Genomic DNA, 24,274 nt, shown 5'->3' with positions numbered 1-24,274 from the left:
AACAGGTTTCAAATATTCGCATGCTCTTACATCTTTTATTAGAAAATAACTATTTTGTATGATAAGGAAAAAATTCTGCTAACCATGAAAACGCTTTGCATAGTTCTGGCATCTTTGTTCATCTTTAAGAGGATTTCATCTTCTTCTATAATACATTCCTGTCGCATGCTAAGTGCTCCTAGTTCAAATTGAATGTCCTTGTGTTGAGTGGAAATTCTTCTTCGGTGGGGAGCTAATCACTGTCAGTGGAACTTTTTTATCTCAACACACGAGATTTTTGTCGCTGTAATTTTGGGTTATAGCACTAAAACCTTCATCAGCTGAAAACCTCGATCTTAATGTCCTGAGCTTTCAGACACATGACATCGAAATCGTGTAATTCTGCTGATGAAGCTTGCAGTTATGCAACAAGAAATTTCAGTGACGGAAATTGTGTGTTAATATCAAAAGTTTTACTGTCAGTACTTACGTTGCATGTGGTCAGAGAACATGTGGAACTCAGATATTAAGACAATTTTGCGGTTATCATCGATGGCATTAGTGTGAGTTAATTATTGCCAAAGAAAGAATATATCTACATTTAAAGATAACCAATTGAGCACAGACAGAACCAAAACAATATTGACGTGTTTCCGCTTTCTGAAAATATGGTTGGTAAAAATAAATACAAGATAAACTTCTGCAATAACACTGAAACGCTCCAGAATCACGATTTCCTATTTTTCCGGTTGCATAATCTGAACATCTGCGTATACGGTCCTCTCCTTAGGGTCTGGCTTGAATCGCATTTTACCCGAGCCGTCATTTGTCCATTCAAGTTCAGCATATGTCACGTTGGCTTTCGACTTCGTGGCACCCTAATTAGAAGGAAAAAGACGATAGAAGCCCAGTTAAGTAACGACCAAATTTGGGGAAGTCCTCAATTATAGCGATACATGATTCAACAGAGAGATTGATACCATCTACTCAACCTTCACATTCAACAAACCATAAAAAATTGATTCCCTAACTTTACCCAGAGTTGACGTCATCCACACTATTCAGCGATTTGTTTCTTGTTACAGGTACATCAAATACGATTGCAACTAATTTAGGATAATTGGATGGTTAAGTAATGTCGATTTAATATGCAAATGTAATTTCACCTACTTTTCTTTTTATATTACGCACTTGTTTTTATGAGTAATTTGTGATATTGCAACATTTAGCTATACGCCACCTAACATTTTTGAGAAATTTGCAAACTGCGAAACTCCATATATCCGAAATTAGTTCCAATTGTGTTATCACGTACAATTACCAAAGCGGACGGCGTTTGGAGGGCCGCGTTCTGCTTCGTAATGGTTGTAATGTTACGGTAAACTGTCGTCCCGCAAGAACATATGATAGCTTCGTTTTACATTTTGCATAAATGATAGCTCCTGCCAAAAACTAACATGTACTCACATTCTGCTGACCAGAGACTCCGCCATCACTCACTCCATTCTGACCTGTATTTTGGCCGTTCGATGTTTCCTTGACTTCCACATTCTCATAGGAGATTGATACCTCCAGGCCTTTCCCTTTCGGTGTACAAAGGACGTACCTTTCCCCGTGTTCTACTCTTGACGAGTTGTTCTCAGCCGTTGTCGATGACACATCAGGCGATGGTATTGTGTTTGAAGATTCTACCGATGAAAGAAAATATTATTGTCATATAATATCTAATTATTTTGATTTTGCATGATATGTCTTGACATGTAGGCCCGTCTGCATTAAAGATCACTTGTCGATGCCCTTTATGAAATGGGAGAATATGTATTTTGGTGGAATTTCGTGAATTCAGTAGTTTTTAAGGTGGCATGCGCCTCGGGACAGAAATTCGAACTCTCAAATTTTTTACAATTCGTTTCAGGTCTGTCAAGTACTGGGCTCATTATAAAGTTCCTGGTAAAAGAAGAACTTTTATCGTACATTTTTTTAAATCGGAAATGTCATTTTCTTCAAAGAGTTAAAACAGTGATGGCGGCTTTTTTAGATATCAAATATCGGTAAATCTTTGGTAATATGTTTATCTAGCGCCAAAAATTGCAGGGTGACCCCCGAGTTTTATTCTCGATTATGAAATAGAGTAGTTGAACGATTCGTGGAAGAAGGTTTTATCAAAAGTTTAATTCTTTCACTTTCGAGGAGCAAATTGCCTTTAAAATGTTGTACACTTCGTAACACAGGACAAAATCAAAGATAGAGTGCTATCTTTAAATCTTACTGTTGGCATGGCGTTTTAAGCGATGTCGTTACGGAGGCCCCAATGCAATAACCTCAGTCAAAGGCCTATTAACTTAACAGTTTGCTTTGTTAACTTAAACGTGGAGCATTATTTTTGCCATTCCGCCGATCAAATTTAATTGTAAACGAATATACATTTCAATGCACGACAGTAGGGGAGTAGAGTAAGAATTTGCAACTGACGTAAACAACTAAAATGCAAAAAAATCTCATTAAAAATTACAATTGTGTTTATTTTCACAAGTCACAAACTACTACCCTCACCATTCTTCTGTTTCTTTCCATTGCCTTTGTGTAAACATAGGACCACGATCACTACCAATGCAACGAGGATCACAGCAGCAGACACAGTTGCAGCAACGATGGTAAATGAGCTTGGGGCTTTTGATGAAGATAATAATAATTAACACATCGTTTTCTTATATCTACTCAGTTTGCTTGTTTGTTTGTTTGTTTGCGTGTTTGCTTATTTATTGTTTAGCAGGGTAACAAGAACAAAACAACTCAGAATCACAGCAACTATAAAATGTTCAATTTGTTCGAAAGCGTTATTAAATGCTATATACACATATATGAAGATTCGTTGTCTTTCTATTAGGTTGTTTTCACATATTAAAGGGGCAAAGTCACTACTTCTGGCTTTATTTCTGTATCCTGTGGAAAATTATTCATCTATTAAACTATTCACATGAGAATGCTACATAGTCAGTTATTAGTACTCCCTTTCTGCAGGTAGATAACACGATATGTGTTTCGATGGATGATTAGTTTCCTATTTCATTTGAATGTCATATGTCCGATCTATAAATCAATAAGTTCCAGGAAGCAAAACAACGTAAACTATTCAACTTAAAGACAGATACCTTAAATTATATAAAAAGAAAAGTAACTTTGAATCATAAACATATTCTTATAGTTTCTCTTTCTGTTCCATAACAAAATGATAACGGGATGTTTTGTGTTCATGTTGGCTTTGTAGCGTACGTCTACAGTTTAGTGAATTTATTTGCCAACAATACCGTTGCAACAGTCGGTGACGGTAAATATTTATGTGCTATTAGGCTGAGAACAATGCTGCAATTTTAAACGGTCACATTTTTTCAGCTTGGTTTCCGCATCATAGCCTCACCTGCTTACATAATTACCCCTTTGCAGAAACATCGACTTGGTTATGCGGTTTCCAAAAATAAATGTGAGATAGTAGACAAAAGAGGAAAAAACAACATTTTTTTACCTTAAAAAACATTAATAGTTCCCTCTGCCCCTTGCACGAACTGAAAGTCAATTTCTACAATTAGTTTCCAATAAGGTACAATTACTGTAGCAATGTTGAGCTATGTGTTTATACTTTATATTAATGAGAGAAACAATAGCTATGATGATATTTTCGATCGTTATCAGCTTCCGTAATTACTGATTACATTTTCATAGGGGCAAGGCTAAGGACAATGCTGAGCAGCGGGAAAAAATGATTATTAACCAGTGAACCAAGTTGTTGTTGTTGTTTTTTAAATCTCTTACCAATCTGTTCGTTCATCATGCAGTTAGCTTTATAGATTGTCACAGAATGCTAAGGTGGCATCTTCATGTGGGTCATTGTTTTGATTCAAGAAGACATTTAGCTTTTTTAGAAATGCTTCACAACCATACCGAGACTATGTCAGCATCATCATAATAAAAGACTCAAACGTCAGCACCGTTTTGTCTTTCAAATGGTGTAATGAGATGGGAAATCTATGTTTAAAATCATTTTAACGAGATCAATTTTTAACAAGAGGACATAATTTCGCTGACGCATGTCGAGCCTAACTTTATATAAATGCTCATCATTTGACGCAGGTCATTTAAAATACAAATTCACTTTGATATAGGTGATACGACAATAAGTATCAAAGCGTGGCGAGTGTTGTTTCCGCGACAAAGTGATGCTATTCGCATACTTTAATTTTCAAATGGAACACAGTGCGAGCTCGCGAATAAAAACATGGATTAACTGTGGCGTTCACGCTCCAACAAGATACAGTCAACCCTTCAAAGTTGAGCGCTGCCTACCGTCGGAATTGGCACCGAGTGGTGTTTACAATCCTTGAAAAAATGACAAAAAGTACAAGTACAGATACATTACATTACACACATTACATATATTTTATGTACTTACCTAAAATGTTCATAGTTTAGCACAACGTACACATAGCAATGTCTGTACTGCAGATTTATGTGTCGATTCAAATATGATGAAGTGGAATTATCTTTTCCTTGTAACCTTTAACCTTTCGTTCTCTGCAACAAGCTTCCTGTGAGTGTATTTTTACTCGTTACCTGCTATTCAATATACCCGTGAATTGCCAGCTCACGTGCCTACGTAAGGTTGCGTAAGGAAAAGGCTAGTATTTTCTCTGCGGTGAATAAATCAAGATGCAAGTGCTTGTGCAATGCTAAAGAATAAATCACCTCTACCTGTCAATGTTTTACGTGAGTTGCCTCTGCTCGATGGCAATGTTTGGGTGAACGTGTCAAAGTCCGGATCTACTTTTGTGTTTACAAAGTTTAACGGTAGGCTATAGTGCGCAAGATTTAAAAGTTGTGGCCGGCCACATTGTGTCTAAATATTGGCAATCGCATTCATTTTTAATTGCATATACATCCATTCGTAAACAGAGCCAGCGCGAGATTGACCTTATTCCTGATATTTCCAAACGCTTTGCTGTAGCTGTACCATAACCTCGTGTATTAACTCAAGACAACAAAAACACTCAGTCTGATTATGTTGTTTCTTTTTTGCGACGGGGTGTTACATAAGAATGACATAAATTTACAATGGCCGAAAACGTGCCAAACATAATTTTTGTATCCATCGGTGATGAAAGTGTAGATCAGGGTAAAACCTTCCGCACTATTCTATGAGTAACACACTCTGCGTATACCTTAGAACTTGTTCACTGCATATGGAAACGTGTCGAATTCAAACACCCTACATGTAGCAGCAAGATGTGCGATCACTGCATAAATTTGACGGTTTTATACTAGTTTTGGGAAAAGTAGTTTAAGTTAAAGTGGGGACGTCAAATGTAATATTAAACTATTTATTGTATGTTTGCAATGACAAGCAAATACGGCTATGGTCGTAGAGGTCGCCCTTGGCGATCGCAGTTTATTGATTTAAGGTTTAAATAAATGGTTCCATTCAAATCATATAACAAACGTGTCATCATGGTATTTCCTTCTCCTCGAATGATAGGTCTTCATGGAAAAAAGTATTTGCGAGCGTTTTCTTAGCATGTGTGCAAACTTTTCGTTGCTCTTTGTTCTCATTTGTTGTTTGTTTGTTTTCTGCTTTATTTGCTTTCCTTGTATTAAAAGATAGAGTTTGTTTATTTTTAGAAATGTTAAAGATGTTAATAGGAATATAATCTCAGATATGCCAATTTGAAACTGCGCTGTGTTAAATGCTACTCTCTCATGAATATAATACCTTGTGCATTTTGACATTATTCAGCGATAAAAACCGTTGAGGAAAAAGACCGACTCGTTTGTGTTTTGATATCCTACTTTAGGTACCTAAAATAGGATATCAATACACACACGAGGCGATTAGGTAATATCCAACCGAAGTTTAGAGACATTACGGGAACGTTTGACCAACAATTGAGATCTTTTTTTGAAATTAAGAGCACGATACACCATTTCAGCATTTTCGATCTTGTTTACACACAGAGGAATCATTTGTTATTGTATGAAAGCACACATCTTGCAATAACTTCGTAAATCAATTTCAATTTTGCAAGTTTGCTACTGTAAAAGTTGATCAGGGTTCAAGTTATCCGAGGATTTTGAGTCTTTATTACATTCCAGGACTCATCTACGCTTAACACTGGCCTAAACTTGACCAGGGTAAGGATACGCGTCTTCAGTGTTCTAATAGCAACTAATGCGAAAATATGTACTCTGTAAACCATGACCTCGTGACCAGACCTCACTGATGATATTTGAGGTCACACACATATTTGACTTCATTCAAAAGGTCATTACTCTATGACGTGATGAATTTGAAGGAGGAAGATCCATAGGTACATTTTTATTGTCATTATATATTTGAGACATGTGAGTAAAACTCGAAAACCATTTCTTTTCTTTTATATTGATATTAATTTTTCTCATAACACAAAGAACATTAATTTCTCTTCAGTGAAACGATCTATCAGTTAAAGATTATTTTCAGTATGGAAATATACATGACATACAAAAAGTAATTGACGTTTATTATGTAGGGAGCTGAATGTTAAACAAGTTTTAAAAAGCTGTGCATAATTTTACGTCACAAATGTTTTTTCTGTGTCAGTGTTGACCTGAGTGAACTTTAGACGTTCAACCAGGCCAAGGTTTGAAAAAGGTCAACTGATATGTCTCCTGTACATGGCACCAATAGTAGGTACCTACATAACAATGCCTGAACAGCACACACTATTGTATGAATGTTCTGGTATTTCGTTCTACCTGTAAAGTACAGCTGCTGTTCCCCTCTGGAATATTTTCATTCAGTTTAATTTCCTGGAATGACGTCATTGAACTATCTTTGTATTTTGACGCAAATTAAACAAAGAATAGACACTTGCATATACAGCATTTGCAAAATACTGTTTATATTAAACTTCATTTAACAGTAGGAGGGAACACAGTGTTTTTATCTCGTCGAAACTTGCCACCTAGTAATAACAACTCTGATTACTATGGTGTCACCAAAGCTGTGCTATGGTCTAGTAATATAACTGGTATTGAAATGTTAATTTGATGTTGTTATCTTACTTGAATAATTGGTATATTAGTTTATGACTATGATAAAGTATTGATATATTTGATAGAAAGGTTAATATAATACGTTTAAATACTAACGATATTGAAGGGGAGGGGTTTTGTAACAAGTGTATTCGCAAAATTCGCAGATTTTGCAGCTTTATTATTCTCTTCGGCGTCTGTTTCTGTTAGGGTATTTGGCTGATTCGTTCGAAATTATCAACTACTTTCTTCTTCACGTGATTGTAGAGCGCTGGTATCAATTGGTTCAATGGCGTCCAAGTCCAAGTGAGTCTGGGAAAAAAGTGATTCTGAAAGTTAACGATTACTAGACAGCTGTTGTCACGCGAACTCGAAAACATTGTAAAACATTAAACGTCAGATATAATCCTACAACTAAAATATTTTTGTAGTTAGGAACGTCAGCAAATTTTAATTTAGAGGCTAGATAAATAAAGAGAATCATGGCTTATTTAAATGCACTTGACAAATTGAGTCTCTCCTTGCAAAACATTCACTATGTACCTATCTTAGATTGTTAGATTCCGCTGGACCCCTCCAGTAGACTTATGATTATGACTCAGTACAAGTGATTGATAAATGTTATTCTTATCACCTTTCCATCGCACTTCAATTTCTCCAGCTTGGCCGTTAATTCAGTGAAACAAGGTCTCTTCTTCGGGTCTGCATTCCAACAACTCAACATGATGGCGTACCTGAGAATGATTATTGTCAATTTTAGGGACTGTTCACTGGAGAGAGCAAACGCCGACAGAAGGGTATTCATAAAGCTTTGAGGGAAAATTAGGAACCCGTGATTTCACCTAATTTAAATCCTAAGTTACATCGAAGAATCAAACAATTGATTAGGCAGAAGGTATGGATATTGAGACACCAAAATCCAACAATGTATGCCTTGAAAGATGGTCACTCTTGTCACTAAACGAATTAGTGTCAATTTCCTCAAGCAAGTCTTATTTTATATGCATTCCGTAAATGTCCACATTTTCAACAAAAGAAGTTAAATTATTGAAGAAAATCATGTGAGCTTATTTTCTCCAGCACCATTTAATGAACTATGGATTTTGACACAATGCATGGGTAAATTCATATGTTATTCAAAGCACAATATTTTAACGTGTGTGATTAAGTAAAACTCACAATTCTGCGGAACATTGCGGAGGTTTTGGCATTCGATACCCTCTTGTACAGATGATGTCACTTTCTTGTTGGACATGCCGGCGTAAGGTTTGTTCCCTGAAAAGGTAAGAAGAAAAGTAGCATAAAATATAAATCCATTAAGTTACGTTAAGTTCACTATATAACCTACACTCAAGTCACCCCTTATAATTTTCAAACCAACTTCTATCGATTTATACTTTACGTTATAGTGATCGATGTGACATTTGTACTCACATAAATTCAGGAAAGTGTATTTCTTATTACTCCATAGAAAGAACATATTGAGTACTTACCCAAATTGGCTATTTCCCAAATCACAACACCAAATGACCACACGTCACTGTTCGTAGTAAAGGCACGCGCATCCATTACTTCTACGGCCATCCATCGAATAGGTAATCGACCCTAAAACGAGACAAAACTTACAAAACTTTGCCAAAAAAGCTGAATCCACTAAAGATTGTGCTAGATTCTTGTGGGTTTTTTTATTCTATTATAATGTTTTCGAATTATGATGGAATCCACAATTTGTTCTGCAGCTGGATTCCTACTGCCGGATGTTGATGGAAACCTCATGGATTCTACTGTATATTGTAAGAATCCTTTAAAATGGATTCTGCTATAGCCCTCTGGAAACGAAACATTTCACATGGTGCAACATAATATTTAACAGCCTTATAGATCAGATACATTACTCATGTTATTCGTCTCATCAAGAGTCAGGCATTTACTCGTTATTTTAAGGGTTTTGGTGACAGTATACACACTGCAGTGACTAACTTAGTTATTTATGTGCTACCGGAAAGTAATTTACCAACGTTCATGAAAAGTACAAATAGCATTAGTGTAACTAACAATCATACAAACAAGAAAAAGGTTACGCGAACTCACACCTTTTGAATTCAACAAATTGTTGTTAAGTTATCTATCTATCATAATGAAATAGTATAAATATCAACTATTGAAATTTCTTACTCATACAAAATAATAAAAATAATTATGGCCAATATTCTAATCATTGTTCTAGTTACGGTATTGCTTGAATAAATTAAATAGTGTCAAATTCTTTGAGAGACGGTCGGACTTCTCGAATAGGAAAAATAAGATATTTAAATGACTGCTCTTTGCAACGAATATTTAAAATTAAAACCCCGTTCTCATCGACACGTTTCTTGTCACTTTTATATGAATCTAACGTAAGTGAAAATAATTGACATCGTTATTTGTACGAAAATAAGAGAGTGTTTTATTATCACGAGCGATTTCAGCAGTTTCAAGTCCATATTCAATCTAAAATTCAGCATATCGAATAAAATTCAAAAATAAATGTAAGGTTGATACACCATGCTTCAAAGTTGCATTTGCTTACCAGTGTCCTACGCTTGTACTGGCGTTCATTCATAACATTACTGGATAATCCAAAGCCGGAGATTTTGCAGACATCATGTTCATTAAGGAGAACATTCCGAGCCGACAGATCTCGATGTACGCACTGTGGGTGAAACATGCATATACAAAAACTGAGAACGTGATTGAAGTTTATGTTATCGTATAAATTTAAGTAGGTTCTAATCAGGGTTGACGCAAACACGCAAAGAAAGGTGGTAATAGTTTGTTACTATTCAGAGGTTTATCACTGATTCATCGTATTCTTAAATCGGGTTTCTGTTTACTTGAAATATTTTATTACCTGTTTCGATGAAATATATGCCATTCCAATCGCTACTTGATGGGCATAGTTCAATAGGCTGGAGCTTCTTAGCATCCAGTTACCATTTTCATAATTGGCGTCTGTAGCTCTCTCTAAGTTACACGTCCACAGATAATTCTTCAGGTTACCCCGTGCCATGTATTCTAATATGATGCAGTAAGGTTCTGAAATACAGATCATGTGTGAAAGCATGACATTCCTAGGAAAAAAAACTAGGAATAGGCCAATTTACTTAAAGTAACGAAATGTCACGAAAAGATTCAAATTTCATTTAAATTAACAACATGTGACGACCGGGCCTTTGATGTCTTGGCTTAGTGACTGGGTACAGTACGTTGTGAGTCGGAATCCCATCGAGAATTTTGTGAATATATCGATTATAGAGTGACGAGATGTTGTAGTATGTTTGGCCTCAATTAATATTGGATGCCAATGAAGTTACTAAGCTGTAAAGTACAATATTCCGAAATGTCATATCAAAGAAAGAGTTATTACGCTAGAGAGTGATCCCTAGTCAGAAATGTTGTTTGATTTATATTAATGTCAAGTTATGTGGACTTCATAAATGTATTTTAATGCTATCAGACAAATTCCTACCCGAGTCACGACAGCAGCCCAGCAATGCAATTACATTTTGATGAGCACCAACGGACCTCATGGCAACAAGCTCGTTGAGAAAATGCTGCTTATCAGCAATGGAAACGTTATCTATGAACGTAAGGAAATGTAAGGGGAGATATATAACTTTTGAATGTATACACAAATAATACATTTCGAAAACATAAACATTTTATGTTATTTAACTTCGTAATTTTGCAAATTGCATCATTCGATTTTTTCAGTTAATATACACAATGCTATGAACAGCGTATTGCGAGACATCCTGCTTTTCAACGGCTTAAATTGACAGTTACGCACAACAAAGAAACACTGCTTTTCACCATGGCAATGAGGCTTACTGGTTTTGCTTCTATCTCACACAGTTTCGAAAACCCTTGTTTCTACGTCTTTTGAGACACAATATAAGTAAAATAGTTCTTGTCCAATGTAACAGATAACAGGAAGGCATCGATCTTACCTTTGAGGATTTTCACAGCAACAACCGAGTTTCCATCCCTTCCGGCGATGTTCCATGCCTCAGCCTTCACGACTTTACCGAAAGCGCCTTCATTCAACACCTCTAGGAAACTGAGAAACTCCCACGAGACGTCTATGTTGTCAGACCTCCTTAGGTGTGAGTATGTTGCTTCAGCTTTACCGTAAACTGATAACGGTGCGTAGTGCTTGACCTCATCCTGCCGGAAATGATCATGAAAAGAGATTGTCAACAACAGTATTCATATCAAACAGGCAAGCATGCAAAATTACGTCATAAACAAGCCCTAAAGCGATTATTTTCGTTAAAGGATAAATAAATGATATCATAAAGGCGTTAACTCTTTACTTTTTGTTTTTATTGTTATATGAAGTTTTGAGTTGAAGTTAAAGTTTTTTTCATACAGGTTTTATCTTTATTCTAAAAATATCAAAATCAATTCAAATGAAAAAATAATTTACTCGGAAATCAGAACGGTTATTAATATGGACGTAAATATAAATTCAATTTTGAGCAGAAATATCTAACTCAATGTAAAATCAGAAAAATATGCAATAAACCAGGGCGCATTATTTATCAAAGTTTTCACCAGTTTCCTGCAGTTATGAGTTATGATGCGAACTGGAAAAATTATGCAAGGTACACCTCTATAATCACCAGATTGAAGGTATATATATATATATATATATATATATATATATATATATATATATATATATATATATATATATATATATATATATATAATGCTAAACGAAAAGACGTCAATTATATACGATACTAAATGGCAGCATATACGCACACTATGGTAGTACATTAATCGTACACCTATGTAACTTTCAAAATGTCAGCTGTATCAAATATTAGGATAAAAAAACGATTAATGTACTGTTCCTACCACTGAATTGTAAAGTCGGTCTATCGGTTCTTCGTATATGCCTTCGGAATCCGTGCTATTAGATTTGCCGTTGTTATGTTGTTTATATTTATTAATGATCACCGACGGCATTACTACATCATGGTTCCCTAGTGCGCCCTCTTCTGGTCGACTTGACGATTCATCTGAATTCTTAACATACACTATCTCTGTGAAATGGCACAATGACCCAATAGAAGATATGAAAAATGGAAATTTGTAGAATTTAAATTATTAAAAAACTTTAGTAGTACATTTTGAGCGAGTTATGTGCGAGGCATTCTCTTATTACGGCATACTACCCTATTTGCATTCAATTGACTATCAATGTGATATGGGGATGACGTATGCATTTAAATTAAGCAAACTTTTTGATGTCACGGATTGAAGGTAACCAGACAAGAAAGGTTAGTTTAAAAATACATGACGAAGAAGGCACCTAAATAGAAAAAAATCGATCATTCATTCCGTCAATAAACAAAAAAATATGATAGATATACGCTATTCAATAGATTAAATATCAAACGAATATGTGAAATAACGAAATAATTATGAAAGTAACTATATTATTAAACAAATAAATGGTAGATTACTCAACAGTTCAATAGATAATTATATAAATAAGAAATCAATCAATCAATCAACAATTATAATAAAGTGTTGAATATCAATTGGTTCAGTCCAAACACAGTGCATATGTGGAATTTGCAGCGGATACTTGTAGATAATTCATACATGATATGCAAAGCATAGTCTTGTCAACTATTTTAGACCTCAAATAAATAAACAAATGAATAAATAACATTGCTTGCTTGATTAAAAATGTAAGCCGAAAAAATCTAAATCTACGTAAGGTTTGTAAAGCGTGATGGATAAAGTTTTAAATACTCACTTGCACTATGTGTTTGTGTCTTCTTCATACGCTTGCAATAAAAAATAACCCCAAGAATAATTGCCACGATTGCTATCAGAGGAATAACGACTGCAGGGGTAACAGATACATCACTTGATTCTTGAACACCTAATATTATGAAAAGAGAATATTTAATGCCACAGTCTATTAAACAAAGAGTTTGAACAATATAGCCAAACTAAATTCAATATAGAGATAATGTTTTTTACCATATTCGGCATTGCTTTTCCTAACAATCTGCATTGCTTTGGTCACATTTGGTTGTATTCCGTTCAAGGCTTGACAACTGTATGTACCGTAATATGAATCATCAGCAACAGTTACTGTCAAGTAGCTGGTGATACGTTGCTCCACAACAATGGTCGCAACGTCTCTGGTGGCATCAATTCCCTGAATGATGTAACTGTCGCCGCCAAACCACTTTATTATAGGCGTTGGATAACCGTCAGCGCTGCAGGATAACTCAATAACGTCACCTTTCTCAGCTTCCACTGTTGTTTTAATGAAAGTCACATTCGGTGAATCTGGAAAACGAGTACATGGAAAAGCTTATTTCTGCTAAGGCAAAGAGTGTGAAAAAAAGATACTTATCAATGTGTTCATTGGTCAGCAAACATGTTATGTCCCAGGCTGCTCAAAAGCTGCATATATAAGCATGTTAAGGTTACATGAGCCTCAAAAGCGAAAGACTTAAACTTTTACTGACACTTTCGTCAATGAAACTTTCAGACTTTCCCTTACTAAAGCAATAATTATAGTCAGGGTCACCGTGCAAAATTTTGTTGTAGACAAAGACCTTATCTAAGATTTCCTGATGTTGAAATCCAAAATGGCCGCCATCCCTATTTTAACACTATGGGCAACAAATAAATGTTCGATTTTCGAAAAACTAATAGAGTGAAACTTTTCTTTTACAAAAGGCTTTAAAATGAGCCCCCACAAGTGGTAGATCAGAGAATCATTGTTAGAATTTGAGCCCGAATTTCTTTCCCTGAGACGCATCATTCTACCTTAACTGCTTCGCTTGGTGAATATTTAATATGTGCAATAAAACACACACACGAACTTCACAACAAATTAGTTCCACAAAGACATTAATCTGTGCTATCTTGTAGTAATTATGTGTCTACCAAAAAATCTGCGGTTCATGTTATATTCTAAAGATTGCAACAGACAGTCCGAAAGTCCGGGTAAATAAACAAAACCAAACAGCTGATGAACTATTTCGGGAGACTACGATCTTTAAAGTGTATAAATTATCAAAAGTTTTAGCCGCCATATTGCTAAAAATTTAAATATATATACAATTATCCGTAAACGCAAGTGTATTGCAAAAAAAATGAAAGTACATAAGCTTAAATTTGCTGATCATAAAAATATTACTACTATATTCTATTCTCCAAAATTAGTTCCAATCGTGTTGCATATATGGAGCCGATTTTACTATCGGAGTAAATACTTACAGTGTACATCAATTTCTACAATGCGGTACCATTTCCCCTCGCGCCGTTGTAAAACCTGTTCCACATGACGCAAGTGTATACACCGCTTTGCTTTCGAGTTACGTTCTTTAATATCAAGTCTTGTGTTGAGGCAACTGTACTCCCAAAAGGATCTTTCCAATACACATCATCTATCTTGGTAGGGTTGGAATCCTTGTTCGTACAACGAGCGGTGAATGTGTTCCCTTCGATGAGGGGATCTCGACTCGTGACGACTATGAATACTTCTGGGCCGTCTAAGCAGCAATAATGACATGTATCATTTAGTGGATGCTCGAAATATGTTATATATCTTTATAGGAAGATGAGATTGATAGAGACAGAGCGGCATATAGGTACACAATGTATTAGATAAACAGAGGCCGTGTAGAAAAAAAACATGAAATTGGAGTTAGCAATACAGACAGAAAAGAGTCGTGTTTCATACAACTCAAGTCAAAAGACGTATATACTGGCAGAAACTAAGCATAACAATCTGTAAAGGCATAGAGTCGCATAAGGCAACATTTTACGTACAGTTACACAGTAGATGAAGCTTACGTATGTGCAGAGCGCTAATAGAGCATTACTCACATTGGACATTTATGGTGACCTTTTCAGTACACGAAATATCTCTCCACTTCCAGCTTGGTATGGTCACATGCTGTAGCTGACAATCAAAGATAACGTTGTTATCGAATCTGCTGAGTCGCGTAGTCCACTCATTTACGTGACCTTCTTGTCGATCCATCTCACTGTTACCTTTGATCCAAACAAGTTCACCTGGGGCATGAGCGTGCATACTAATTTTACATTCAAACGTGCGTTCTTCCCCAGCTACTGCAGTTGTGGTTCCAGAGACTGTACACGTAGGAAGAGTATCTACATAAAGACAAGTAATCACAAAAAGCCCTGTAAACGGGCGACGTAACTACCCCATAAATTAGATACGTTAGAGGGGATACGCGTTAGCCAATACAATGCCGCCATACGTAAACGTAAGTCCATGTCTCTGAACCTCCGTAAGCTACGTATGACATGTATATAGGTTACGCACAAGTATTTGCCATGTACGCACGGGTTTACATTATGCTTATACGATATGATGGTTTATTACTGATTAAAAGATATAAATCATACGACATTTAGAAACTATTACTCGCTTTTTTCTGTCTCGTTGTTGAATATTAAAAATGTATTAGAAGAGTACTATTTGGCCCAGCGGTTTTGACTGTGATGTCTTCGCTAGGTGACTGGGTGCCGGTATGATGTGATCAGGAATCCGATCGAAAATGTACTGAAGTAGGTGATTTCACTGTACATACCCTCAGCTGTCATACTTTAAGTTCTGATGGAAAATGTAAAGGTGCTTGTTTTTAATAGGTTGATGATAAATGACGAGGTGCATACACTTTTAGGGACGAGAGCCAATTTGAAAGAGAGCCTCTGCATAGTGAACAATTTGACCCCCCTAGTATACGAGTTGAGGGACAGAGTATCGCAGTGCAAGCAAAAGTTATTCTAGCTTCATAGGAGCTGTGACCTTTGTCAGAACTTGACAATATGCCGACAATATGGCATAATGTTGGAATTATCCTCTATCAGGTTTCAATTGTTATCTTATATGAAAAAACGACCTAGGTAGTTATGTCGATAGGACTCTAGTCACCTTCAATAGATAACGGCACCTTCAAATTAGTACCTCTCTCTCTCTCTCCTCTCTCTCTCTCTCTCTCTCTCTCTCTCTCTCTCTCTCTCTCCTCTCTCTCTCTCTCTCTCTCTCTCTCTCTCTCCCTATACTGAAACATACCTATCACGTAAACGACGCAGATGATCTTTGTCCAGTTAGAGTATTTCCACATTCATAAATGTCTTCATTTTCACGGATGATGTTGAATAAGCGGAGATTGTATTCTCTGTCATCTTTGCCGTCAACAATCTCGAAATCGCCCTCCTCGAAAGCTGGACCCTGCCCCATGTCACTGCCTCCCTGTTCGCTCCCCTGCCTTTGTACCAGGCACAATTATCTGAAACAACTGTCGTAAATGTACAATTCAGCTGTGTTGTACCTCCAAGACGAACGAGTGTGTCTTTAGGGGTCACCACAAAGAAACCTTCTACAATACCTGTTGGAGGAAGAACAGGATTAATCTTATATCAGCATCCGACATTCGACTCCACGATATCGCAATGTCATTGAAACAATGCAAGATCATAACATAACTCGTCCATAATTTTATTATTTGAATTATTTTTTTCGTGTTTATCATAACCTGAGTTGTTAAATTTGACTGCTTCTTTTACTTTCGTTACTGTGGATTTAGTTTACTTTTTTCAAAAATACATGTTTTTATTTCTTCGACATGTAATGAACTCACGAGAGTCCACAGGCATATGACTTGTTGCATTCTCAGTTCAAATGACATCAGCAGCATCATATCTTTGTTACTCGATAACACGCCCTTCAATATTTAATTGTTCAGTTTAAAACGTTGCTTTTGTGGATGAAGATTTATTCTGTGTTATCTTCGATCACGTCTGTTCCAATTTGCACCCCGCATTAACTTCTCTTTGTTGTGCCCAATTATTTTTAAGTCCATGTTAAGTATCCACCCAAAGACAGAAATAGCCTTGTAAATGTCTGTGTGTATACGAACTGATAATTGTATTACCTCGTACCATTCGGGTTATTGGGTTTGTCTTGACATCATTGTGCTTACTACAATGCTGAGATCGTAACTGAACCTTTTACGATTTTCATTTCTGTAATTCACTTTCCCTGTGGCTTAAGACAAGCTGAGCGCCTCATCGCTGCACAAAAGCAACAAATGAGCCATGCGATTCACTGAAAGGAACATGCATCACTTTACATGCTATCAAATATGACGCTAGTGCAGAAAGTCAGTTTAAAATCATCACACCAAGCAAAATACAACGGTCTCCCCTTTACAGCTAAAGTGAAGTGAAAGTATCAGTATAAGCTAGATTTGGGTCAGATGTTAGAGCATTAACCGAATCAAAATCATTGACGCTTGTTATATCGACATCGCCTTTACATTTACATCTAGTGTTAACAATTGTCAATTTGAGCAAGTTAGAAAAATACTGATGATAGTTTTAGAGATATGTGCCATCTGTGAGATTTAATAGGAATCTATAGCTATCTGCATTATCATTGATAGCAGCAGTGTTACCTGGATATTGCATTGTATTATGAATCAAACATTTACTAATATTACCACTAACACTGCACAAGCAAGTATCACTACACTTCTCAAAATCTCTTCATTCGGTAATGTTTTATATTTGAAGTTGGTAATATAATTGGATACTATGATTTAGAGGCACATTGCCGAGCCAGAGGTAAATAATTATACCATATCCATAATTAGTACAGGACTCTTAGAACAGGATTTTTGGCGATGATATATTAAGCCGATAATGCAATGGTTATGGCTTTTAGATTGATATGTTTGTGATGTTTGTCATTTTCAGGTAATATGCGCCTCGAAAGTGAAAGACTGAAACTTCTGCTCAAATTTTCCTTAATGAAACTTTTAACCATTCTTTTACAAAAGCAAGAATAAAAATCAGGCGTCACCGTGCAAACTTTGATCCTAGAGAAACAAATTACTTAAAATTTTCCGAAATTTGGAATTCAAAATGACCGCCATCCCTGTGTTAACTCTATGGGGAAAATTAAAAGTTTCGATTTTTGAAAAAAATAAGACAGTGAAAACTTATCTCCTGTCAAAACCCTTAAAATGAGACCTAACAAGTTGTAGGTCAGAAGATAATTAATAAAATTTGAAAGCCCTAGGCCTAATTGCTGTCCCCGAGGACAAGTTTGCACAGCGTAATTTCCATTATGGAGGATAGCGCCTCGGGGACAGATATTTGGACTCTTAATCTTTTACAGTTCTTTTCTAATATACCACTTGCGGGATCATTTTAAAGCTCTTAGTGTAAACACTTTTGACCAATTTAGTGTTTCGAAAATTCGAAAATTTTATTTTATTCCATAGAGTCGACACAGGGATGGCGACCCTTTTAACTTTTAAATATCTGTATATGTTGGTTATTTGTTTCTCTACTACCAATATTTGCACGGTATACCCCGATGTTGATTCTTGATTTTGAAAGAGAATGGTTGAAAGATTCCTTTAAGAAAATTTGAGCAAAAGTTTGTCTTTCATTTTCGAGGCGCATATTACCTTAAGCAGCACAGTATGAGTTTGAAAACACATAATGCCATAAGGTTAGTACGAGGTCAAACACTGTGCAATCCATCATATTCAGTGCATTGCAATGTTCGGCAGTGACTCTATTTATTGGAAGACATTGAACTCATTGCTCGAGCATTAAATGTGCAAACACTTACCGGTAAGAAGGATCGTGCAGAAGAGCGTCAACGCAGCCATCCGTGAGCCATAAATGTCCTCGACAAGATGGAATAGAATGAAGTGGAATGATGTTGTCTCGTAACCTTGTAACCTTTAACCACTCAGCAACACACTTCCTGTCTCGATGATGCCTGTTCTCATTAAATGTAATTCAAATTATATAAGTGTGCAATCCGTTCGATGGCGCTATTTATAATTCTAGCATTAAAACATTTTTGGTGACAATTCTCTTGTATTGTAGTTTGGCGTACATGTACTCGATGGCAGATTGGTGTGCGGCTGTGTATTTTTAGTGCAAATGTAATGGTTGTTATAGTTATAAATTTACATTTTTAGCTCCTAACAGAAAACCAACGCTCCAGTTTGAAGCCGGCATGCATTTCGATATATTAGTGGTATGTCTGTACTCTATGATATTTATGCTTAAATTATCACAATTATGGAGTAAAAAGAACACCATATATATTATTATGATGTAAATTAAAAATATGATCTGATAAATTTATTGCGTAAATAAGATATTTTTGAGAATTGATATGAATATTTAGTTCGAGATGCTACTCAGCAATTAAAATTCCGTGCATATTAAATGAAAGTTATTAGCGAACTTGGCGCTCTTTTCGTCTAAATGTGCAGTACAAGTAAGAGTGATCTGTCAACGACTGCCATATACGTTTGAATCAATTTCGCATATTCTCACAGAAAGGACGAAGTCTATTTTTATATTAATTGTTTTGACTTCAAGAATATCGTATTATATATACATTTGTATATATATATATATATATATATATATATATATATATATATAATATATATATATTATATATATATATATATATATAATATATATATATATATATTTTTATCACATGAACTGGCCCGAATTCCCACCTGTGTGACGTAGAACAGGACGGATAAGAAATCCGAATTACCCCTGTTGTACGTCATCAACCGGAACTTTTTTCGGCATGAGTATACCATTCGTCTCACCGCGGCCGGCTCCGAGGGCCGGCTCCGAGCTTGCGAAGTATTTACCTGACCAGCTTAGCGTGATTTGCGTAAACAATATTCAGAAAAAATAAAGTGATACTTGTTTGTTATAAGCTGTATTCAGAATGGCCTGAAAGTTTGACATGCTTGGTTAAATATTAAGGTGTTGAACTGTACTAAAAATACTATATCCTATAAACCTGACGGGCTGCAGACGGTAACTGCTGACGACTAACGATGGGGCCGGAAAATAGCGGGAACATTAGGACAAATTTTTTTGTCGTCTGCGTCGTCTTTCTCAGTATTTTGCCAGTCGGTAAGGAGCGTCTAACGTTCGCTGCTACGAAAACTCAGCAGAAAACACGGCAAAATGACCCAAGAACGTCCAGAAGATCTCGACGAAGAAATTCGCGAGCTATTCCGTCTAGCGGAGGAATTGGGAGCTACTGGAACCGATGATTTTTTGGGTATGGAGGAAAATACGCGGCCCGTTTCCTCTAACGTTCAGCCATCGCGATCGCGCTACGTCGAGTTCTCGGAGACCGACAAGCAAGAGCTGATCACCGAACAGAGGAAGAAAAATACGGTGCAGTCCACAAATTGTGCCGTAAACCAGTTCAACAAGTGGATGCGTACTATGCGACCTTCAGAAACAAGACCGATATCCGAAATTCCACCAGATGTCCTTGACTGCTATCTCGGCAGCTTTTACGCTGGCGTCCGTCAAAAAGATGGTTCTGAGTACGAACCAGACTCGCTTACGACCTACCAGCGTGGGATAGATCGCTTCCTCGGTGAGAATGGTTACAAATTCTCGATCAGCCGCGATAAAGAATTTAGCAATTCGCAGGCAACTTTGAGAGCAAAACGTGCCCAATTGAAGACCCAGGGCAAAGGCAATAAACCAAATGCAGCCGAAGAATTAACGGAACGCGAGGAGGAGCTCCTTTTTGAAAAAGGTGTGATCGGCACACACAACCCCGAAGCGCTACTATTTCTCGTTTGGCTAAACAACCAGAAACACTTCGGGTTCAGAGGCTGTCAAGAGAGCAGACAGATGCTGTGGGGAGACATCGCCTTGAAGCATACCGCTGACAACACCGAATTCTTAGAATTCAACGAGAGGGAAAATAAGACAAGATCTTCCGGGAAAGTGAACGAACAACCTAGGGCCTATCCACCGAAGGCTTTCGCTATTCCTGACGACCCCTCTCGCTGTCCCGTGTACGCGTATAAACAGTATGCGCTCCGTCGACCGCCAAGTCATCAAGAGAACGACGCGCCCTTCTATCTGGCGATAAATTACAAACCAGAACATCCATTTGGTTCAAACGTCAACCGATGGGAGCGAACAAGTTAGATACCATCTTGAGTACGATCTGTAAAAAAGCCGGTATCGATGGTAAAAAAACCAACCACAGCGTGAGACGAACAACCATCAGACGTCTGCATGACAGCGGAGTTCCCCCAACAAAACTCATGCAGCTCTCCGGTCACCGAAACGTGCAAAGCGTGAACCATTACGCGGTGAATTCGCTCGACGATCAGCAGCGGATGTCGGAGATTCTCTCGCGATCATCACGTTTAAAACCAACCTGCACTGCGTCAGAAATAACACCAAATGACAGACCGGAAGACGCCAACAACCCAGAACCGCGACCGGTTATTTCTGGGGCAACGTTAACATCGAACGTCAGCAGCAACGTCGTCTCCTCCGCGACCGCGTTTCAACATCCTGCAGCAACAGCGGCAGTCGGTGGAATATTTGGTACTGCAATTTATAATAATTGCACGATGAACGTTGCAGTAAATATCGGAGGAGCAACATCACCTCAGTCTCGGAAACGCAAACGTCGTCGTGTAGCAGTGATATACGACAGCAGTGAGGACAGCCAATGTCAGTAAGCCGGTCGGCCATCTAACCCAAACCATAAACGGCCCTTTTGAGGGCCACCACATTTTCCAAAAAGAGAACTACCGTTACTTTGTCATGATGTTCAATAATCAAAATTACCTTTTGAAAACGTAAGTTTTTATTGTTCTAACAACAATTTCTAGCGATAAGGTGCCGAATAAAAAAAGTATTCACGCGATAATCGTACAGACCAAAACAAACAGAGACGGCGAAGCTGTCATCAAATTGCAAATCGACCGGCCCACCCCGGCCGGCAGTAAGTGATTGACAGACGTTTCCTTTGCTCTGTATCGAAATTTAAGCCCATGTGACTAACACCGGCTCCCTGATTGGTAGCCTTCAAACCTTACTCACATTTATGAATGAAAGTAATCTGCATATCACCAGGAGTAACCGACCGTTCACAGCTAGATATGCGCAAGCTGGAAAGAAAGTAATCCGGCCCACAAAAATTCAAATCGATGGAATATCTCTGCTATCCTACGAAATAATTTTGTCACATTTTATCTAACGTAGAGTTCGGAGACTGTTCATGTGATAAATATATAATCCCATGAAATTTTTCTTTGTTTGACGTCATCGTACACTCGTGTTTTTCGCGGAGCCGCACAACTTCTCGCCTTCGGCTCGAAGTTGTACGGCTCCGCGAAAAACACTCGTGTACGATGACGTCAAACAAAGAAAAATTTCATGGGATTATATATAATATATATATATATATATATATATATATATATATATATATATATATATATATATATATATATATATATATATACACATTTGTTGGCGTTTAGGCAATGATCGTGACTTCTCGACATTACTCATTACGATTTACATTTGAAACTTCACTCTAGAAAGTTTCACGTTGTTTTGGCTTACCATCGTCTTACACTTGTATTGATAGTTCATCCACAACTTTGCTAGATAATCCAAAGCCATAGATTTTGCAAACGTCATGTTAAATATTTCATCACTAGTGTGATTTCTACTTTTTTCTGCCTGCTTTGACTGAAACATCGATAAACTTCTTTCTCATCAGAAAAGCCGAAATGGCATTATCGTGTATAATTCAGTGCTACATGTTCTGTTGAGGAGGTTTTTTGAAAGGTTATTACTCAAATCGAGGAATAGCAGTGAGAGATTGCGCCGGCAACGTCAGTTCGAAATCTCCAAGTTTCTTTTGAATCCACCAAGTTGAGCGTGCGCATTGTTACATGCGTCCAACAGAATGTTTGTACGTATATTCTATATTGCTATTTTAATGATTCGGTCATTAATGAACAAGATGTAACTACTACAATATATTAGTGTTTTCTGAGGACCTCTTCAATTTGCATATGAAGCAGATGCACATTGATCGGTGAACTAAGTACACCCATTAGTACTAGCCATTCAGATACATTTCACAGCATTTTTCACGATCGATGTGTACTCCCTGAGTTCCAAGTAGTGTCTAACTAAATGGCCCAGTTGCGATCACGGCAGTGTTTCTTATTTTGGAATATTTGAACTTGGTATCCTCGTTTGTCCTCAGGCTTCACACAAATATAATATTATGATATTGTGCAGTATTAAGAAGACCGTGATTACCCGTAGACTTGAAACACCGTGGTTTATTCTGGTAAGAATATGTTGAACAAGTGGAGTCGGTCCATCTCACGGCTATTATAGAAATAACGGGCGACGCGCTGACCATTAACGTTTATTTATGGGCTAGGGCGAGAGGAAAGCCAAAAATTAACGGGCGAGGCTTACAGAGCCCGTTAATTTGGCTTTCCTCGAGCCCGCGCCCATAAATAAACGTTAATGGTCAGAGCGGAGTCTGTTATTTCAATTATATTATCACGAATCGGAGAAAAACGTCAAATTTGTGAAAATTTTCGGAGCGAACGACAACAGGGCTCCAGAACTGAGCAATATGCGACGCACTGTCACGCGTGTTGTGAAATATTGGCAATTTTCAGAAAAAGGTATCTCAACTTGGCACACAAGTGCTCCATTTTATTTTGTGTTTGATCATGATTTACGTTTGAGCTGTAAAGTTACGATATTTTGAGTTGTTAATCTTATTATTCATATTCACGAGCATGTAAACAGACCATTACTGTGTATTTGTGGTCAGTCACGTGGTTCAGCTCTACCAATCAAAATGCGACAGGCAGGGCATGGTAATATAATGGCAGGTAATTGACAAAAAGCGAACTTTGCAGTGTATGTATGTACGGAAGAACGATAGCAACAGATTATTTGACACGAGTATTTATCGTGTTTACTACGTCCACAAGTAATTGTTTACCCTGATACATATTACCATGGTGACAAAAGAATTGTATAGACGGGCATTGTTTCTTCTGAATGTAATATTCGTAAATATGATGACAGAGGGTTTTTTCTTCGCTGACCCGGCGCACGCAGGCCCAATATTGTCATTGTCTAAACAATATACTTCCAATACAAGCTTGGTTTGTATATTGCCGCTGACGATAAGATTAGGATTTATTTCGTTTGACCTAAGTGTTCACTGAACCTTATGAGTGGCCTGTCACTATGCCAAAGACGGTCGGGGTCATGACCTGACTCATAAAAAAACGATGCAAAGTCA

The 24,274-nt window shown here is 37.1% G+C and overlaps 2 protein-coding genes and 1 long non-coding RNA gene across 3 annotated transcripts; 1 reads left to right on the top strand and 2 right to left on the bottom strand.

The window, feature by feature from the left end:
* Positions 1-631: 631 nt before the first annotated feature.
* On the bottom strand, positions 632-3,747 carry LOC139129807 (uncharacterized). Its single transcript, XR_011551688.1, has 3 exons — positions 2,527-3,747; positions 1,447-1,667; positions 632-857 (listed from the first exon to the last, which is right to left on the bottom strand). It is a non-coding gene; the product is annotated as an uncharacterized lncRNA (long non-coding RNA).
* A 1,639-nt stretch (positions 3,748-5,386) lies between these two features.
* Positions 5,387-18,815, bottom strand: LOC139129804 (tyrosine kinase receptor Cad96Ca-like). The gene is made up of 15 exons (XM_070695486.1): positions 18,740-18,815; positions 16,169-16,484; positions 14,953-15,240; positions 14,341-14,615; positions 13,087-13,401; positions 12,857-12,985; positions 11,947-12,134; positions 11,031-11,247; positions 10,550-10,660; positions 9,932-10,116; positions 9,611-9,733; positions 8,535-8,646; positions 8,221-8,316; positions 7,676-7,775; positions 5,387-7,353 (listed from the first exon to the last, which is right to left on the bottom strand). The coding sequence occupies exons 5-14, from the start codon at positions 13,118-13,120 to the stop codon at positions 7,759-7,761; spliced, it is 1,212 nt and encodes a 403-aa protein (XP_070551587.1). The 5' UTR covers positions 13,121-13,401; positions 14,341-14,615; positions 14,953-15,240; positions 16,169-16,484; positions 18,740-18,815; the 3' UTR covers positions 5,387-7,353; positions 7,676-7,758.
* Positions 18,816-20,124: 1,309 nt separating this feature from the next.
* On the top strand, positions 20,125-21,114 carry LOC139128868 (uncharacterized protein KIAA1958-like). Its single transcript, XM_070694574.1, has one exon. It carries the CDS (start codon positions 20,125-20,127, stop codon positions 21,112-21,114), a length of 990 nt encoding a protein of 329 aa, XP_070550675.1.
* Positions 21,115-24,274: the final 3,160 nt, after the last annotated feature.

The sequence above is a fragment of the Ptychodera flava genome, chromosome 3, assembly GCF_041260155.1.
Source record: "Ptychodera flava strain L36383 chromosome 3, AS_Pfla_20210202, whole genome shotgun sequence".
NCBI lineage: Eukaryota > Metazoa > Hemichordata > Enteropneusta > Ptychoderidae > Ptychodera > Ptychodera flava.
The sequence above is the reverse complement of the archived record's forward strand: the minus strand, read 5'-3'. Positions and strand labels throughout refer to the sequence as shown.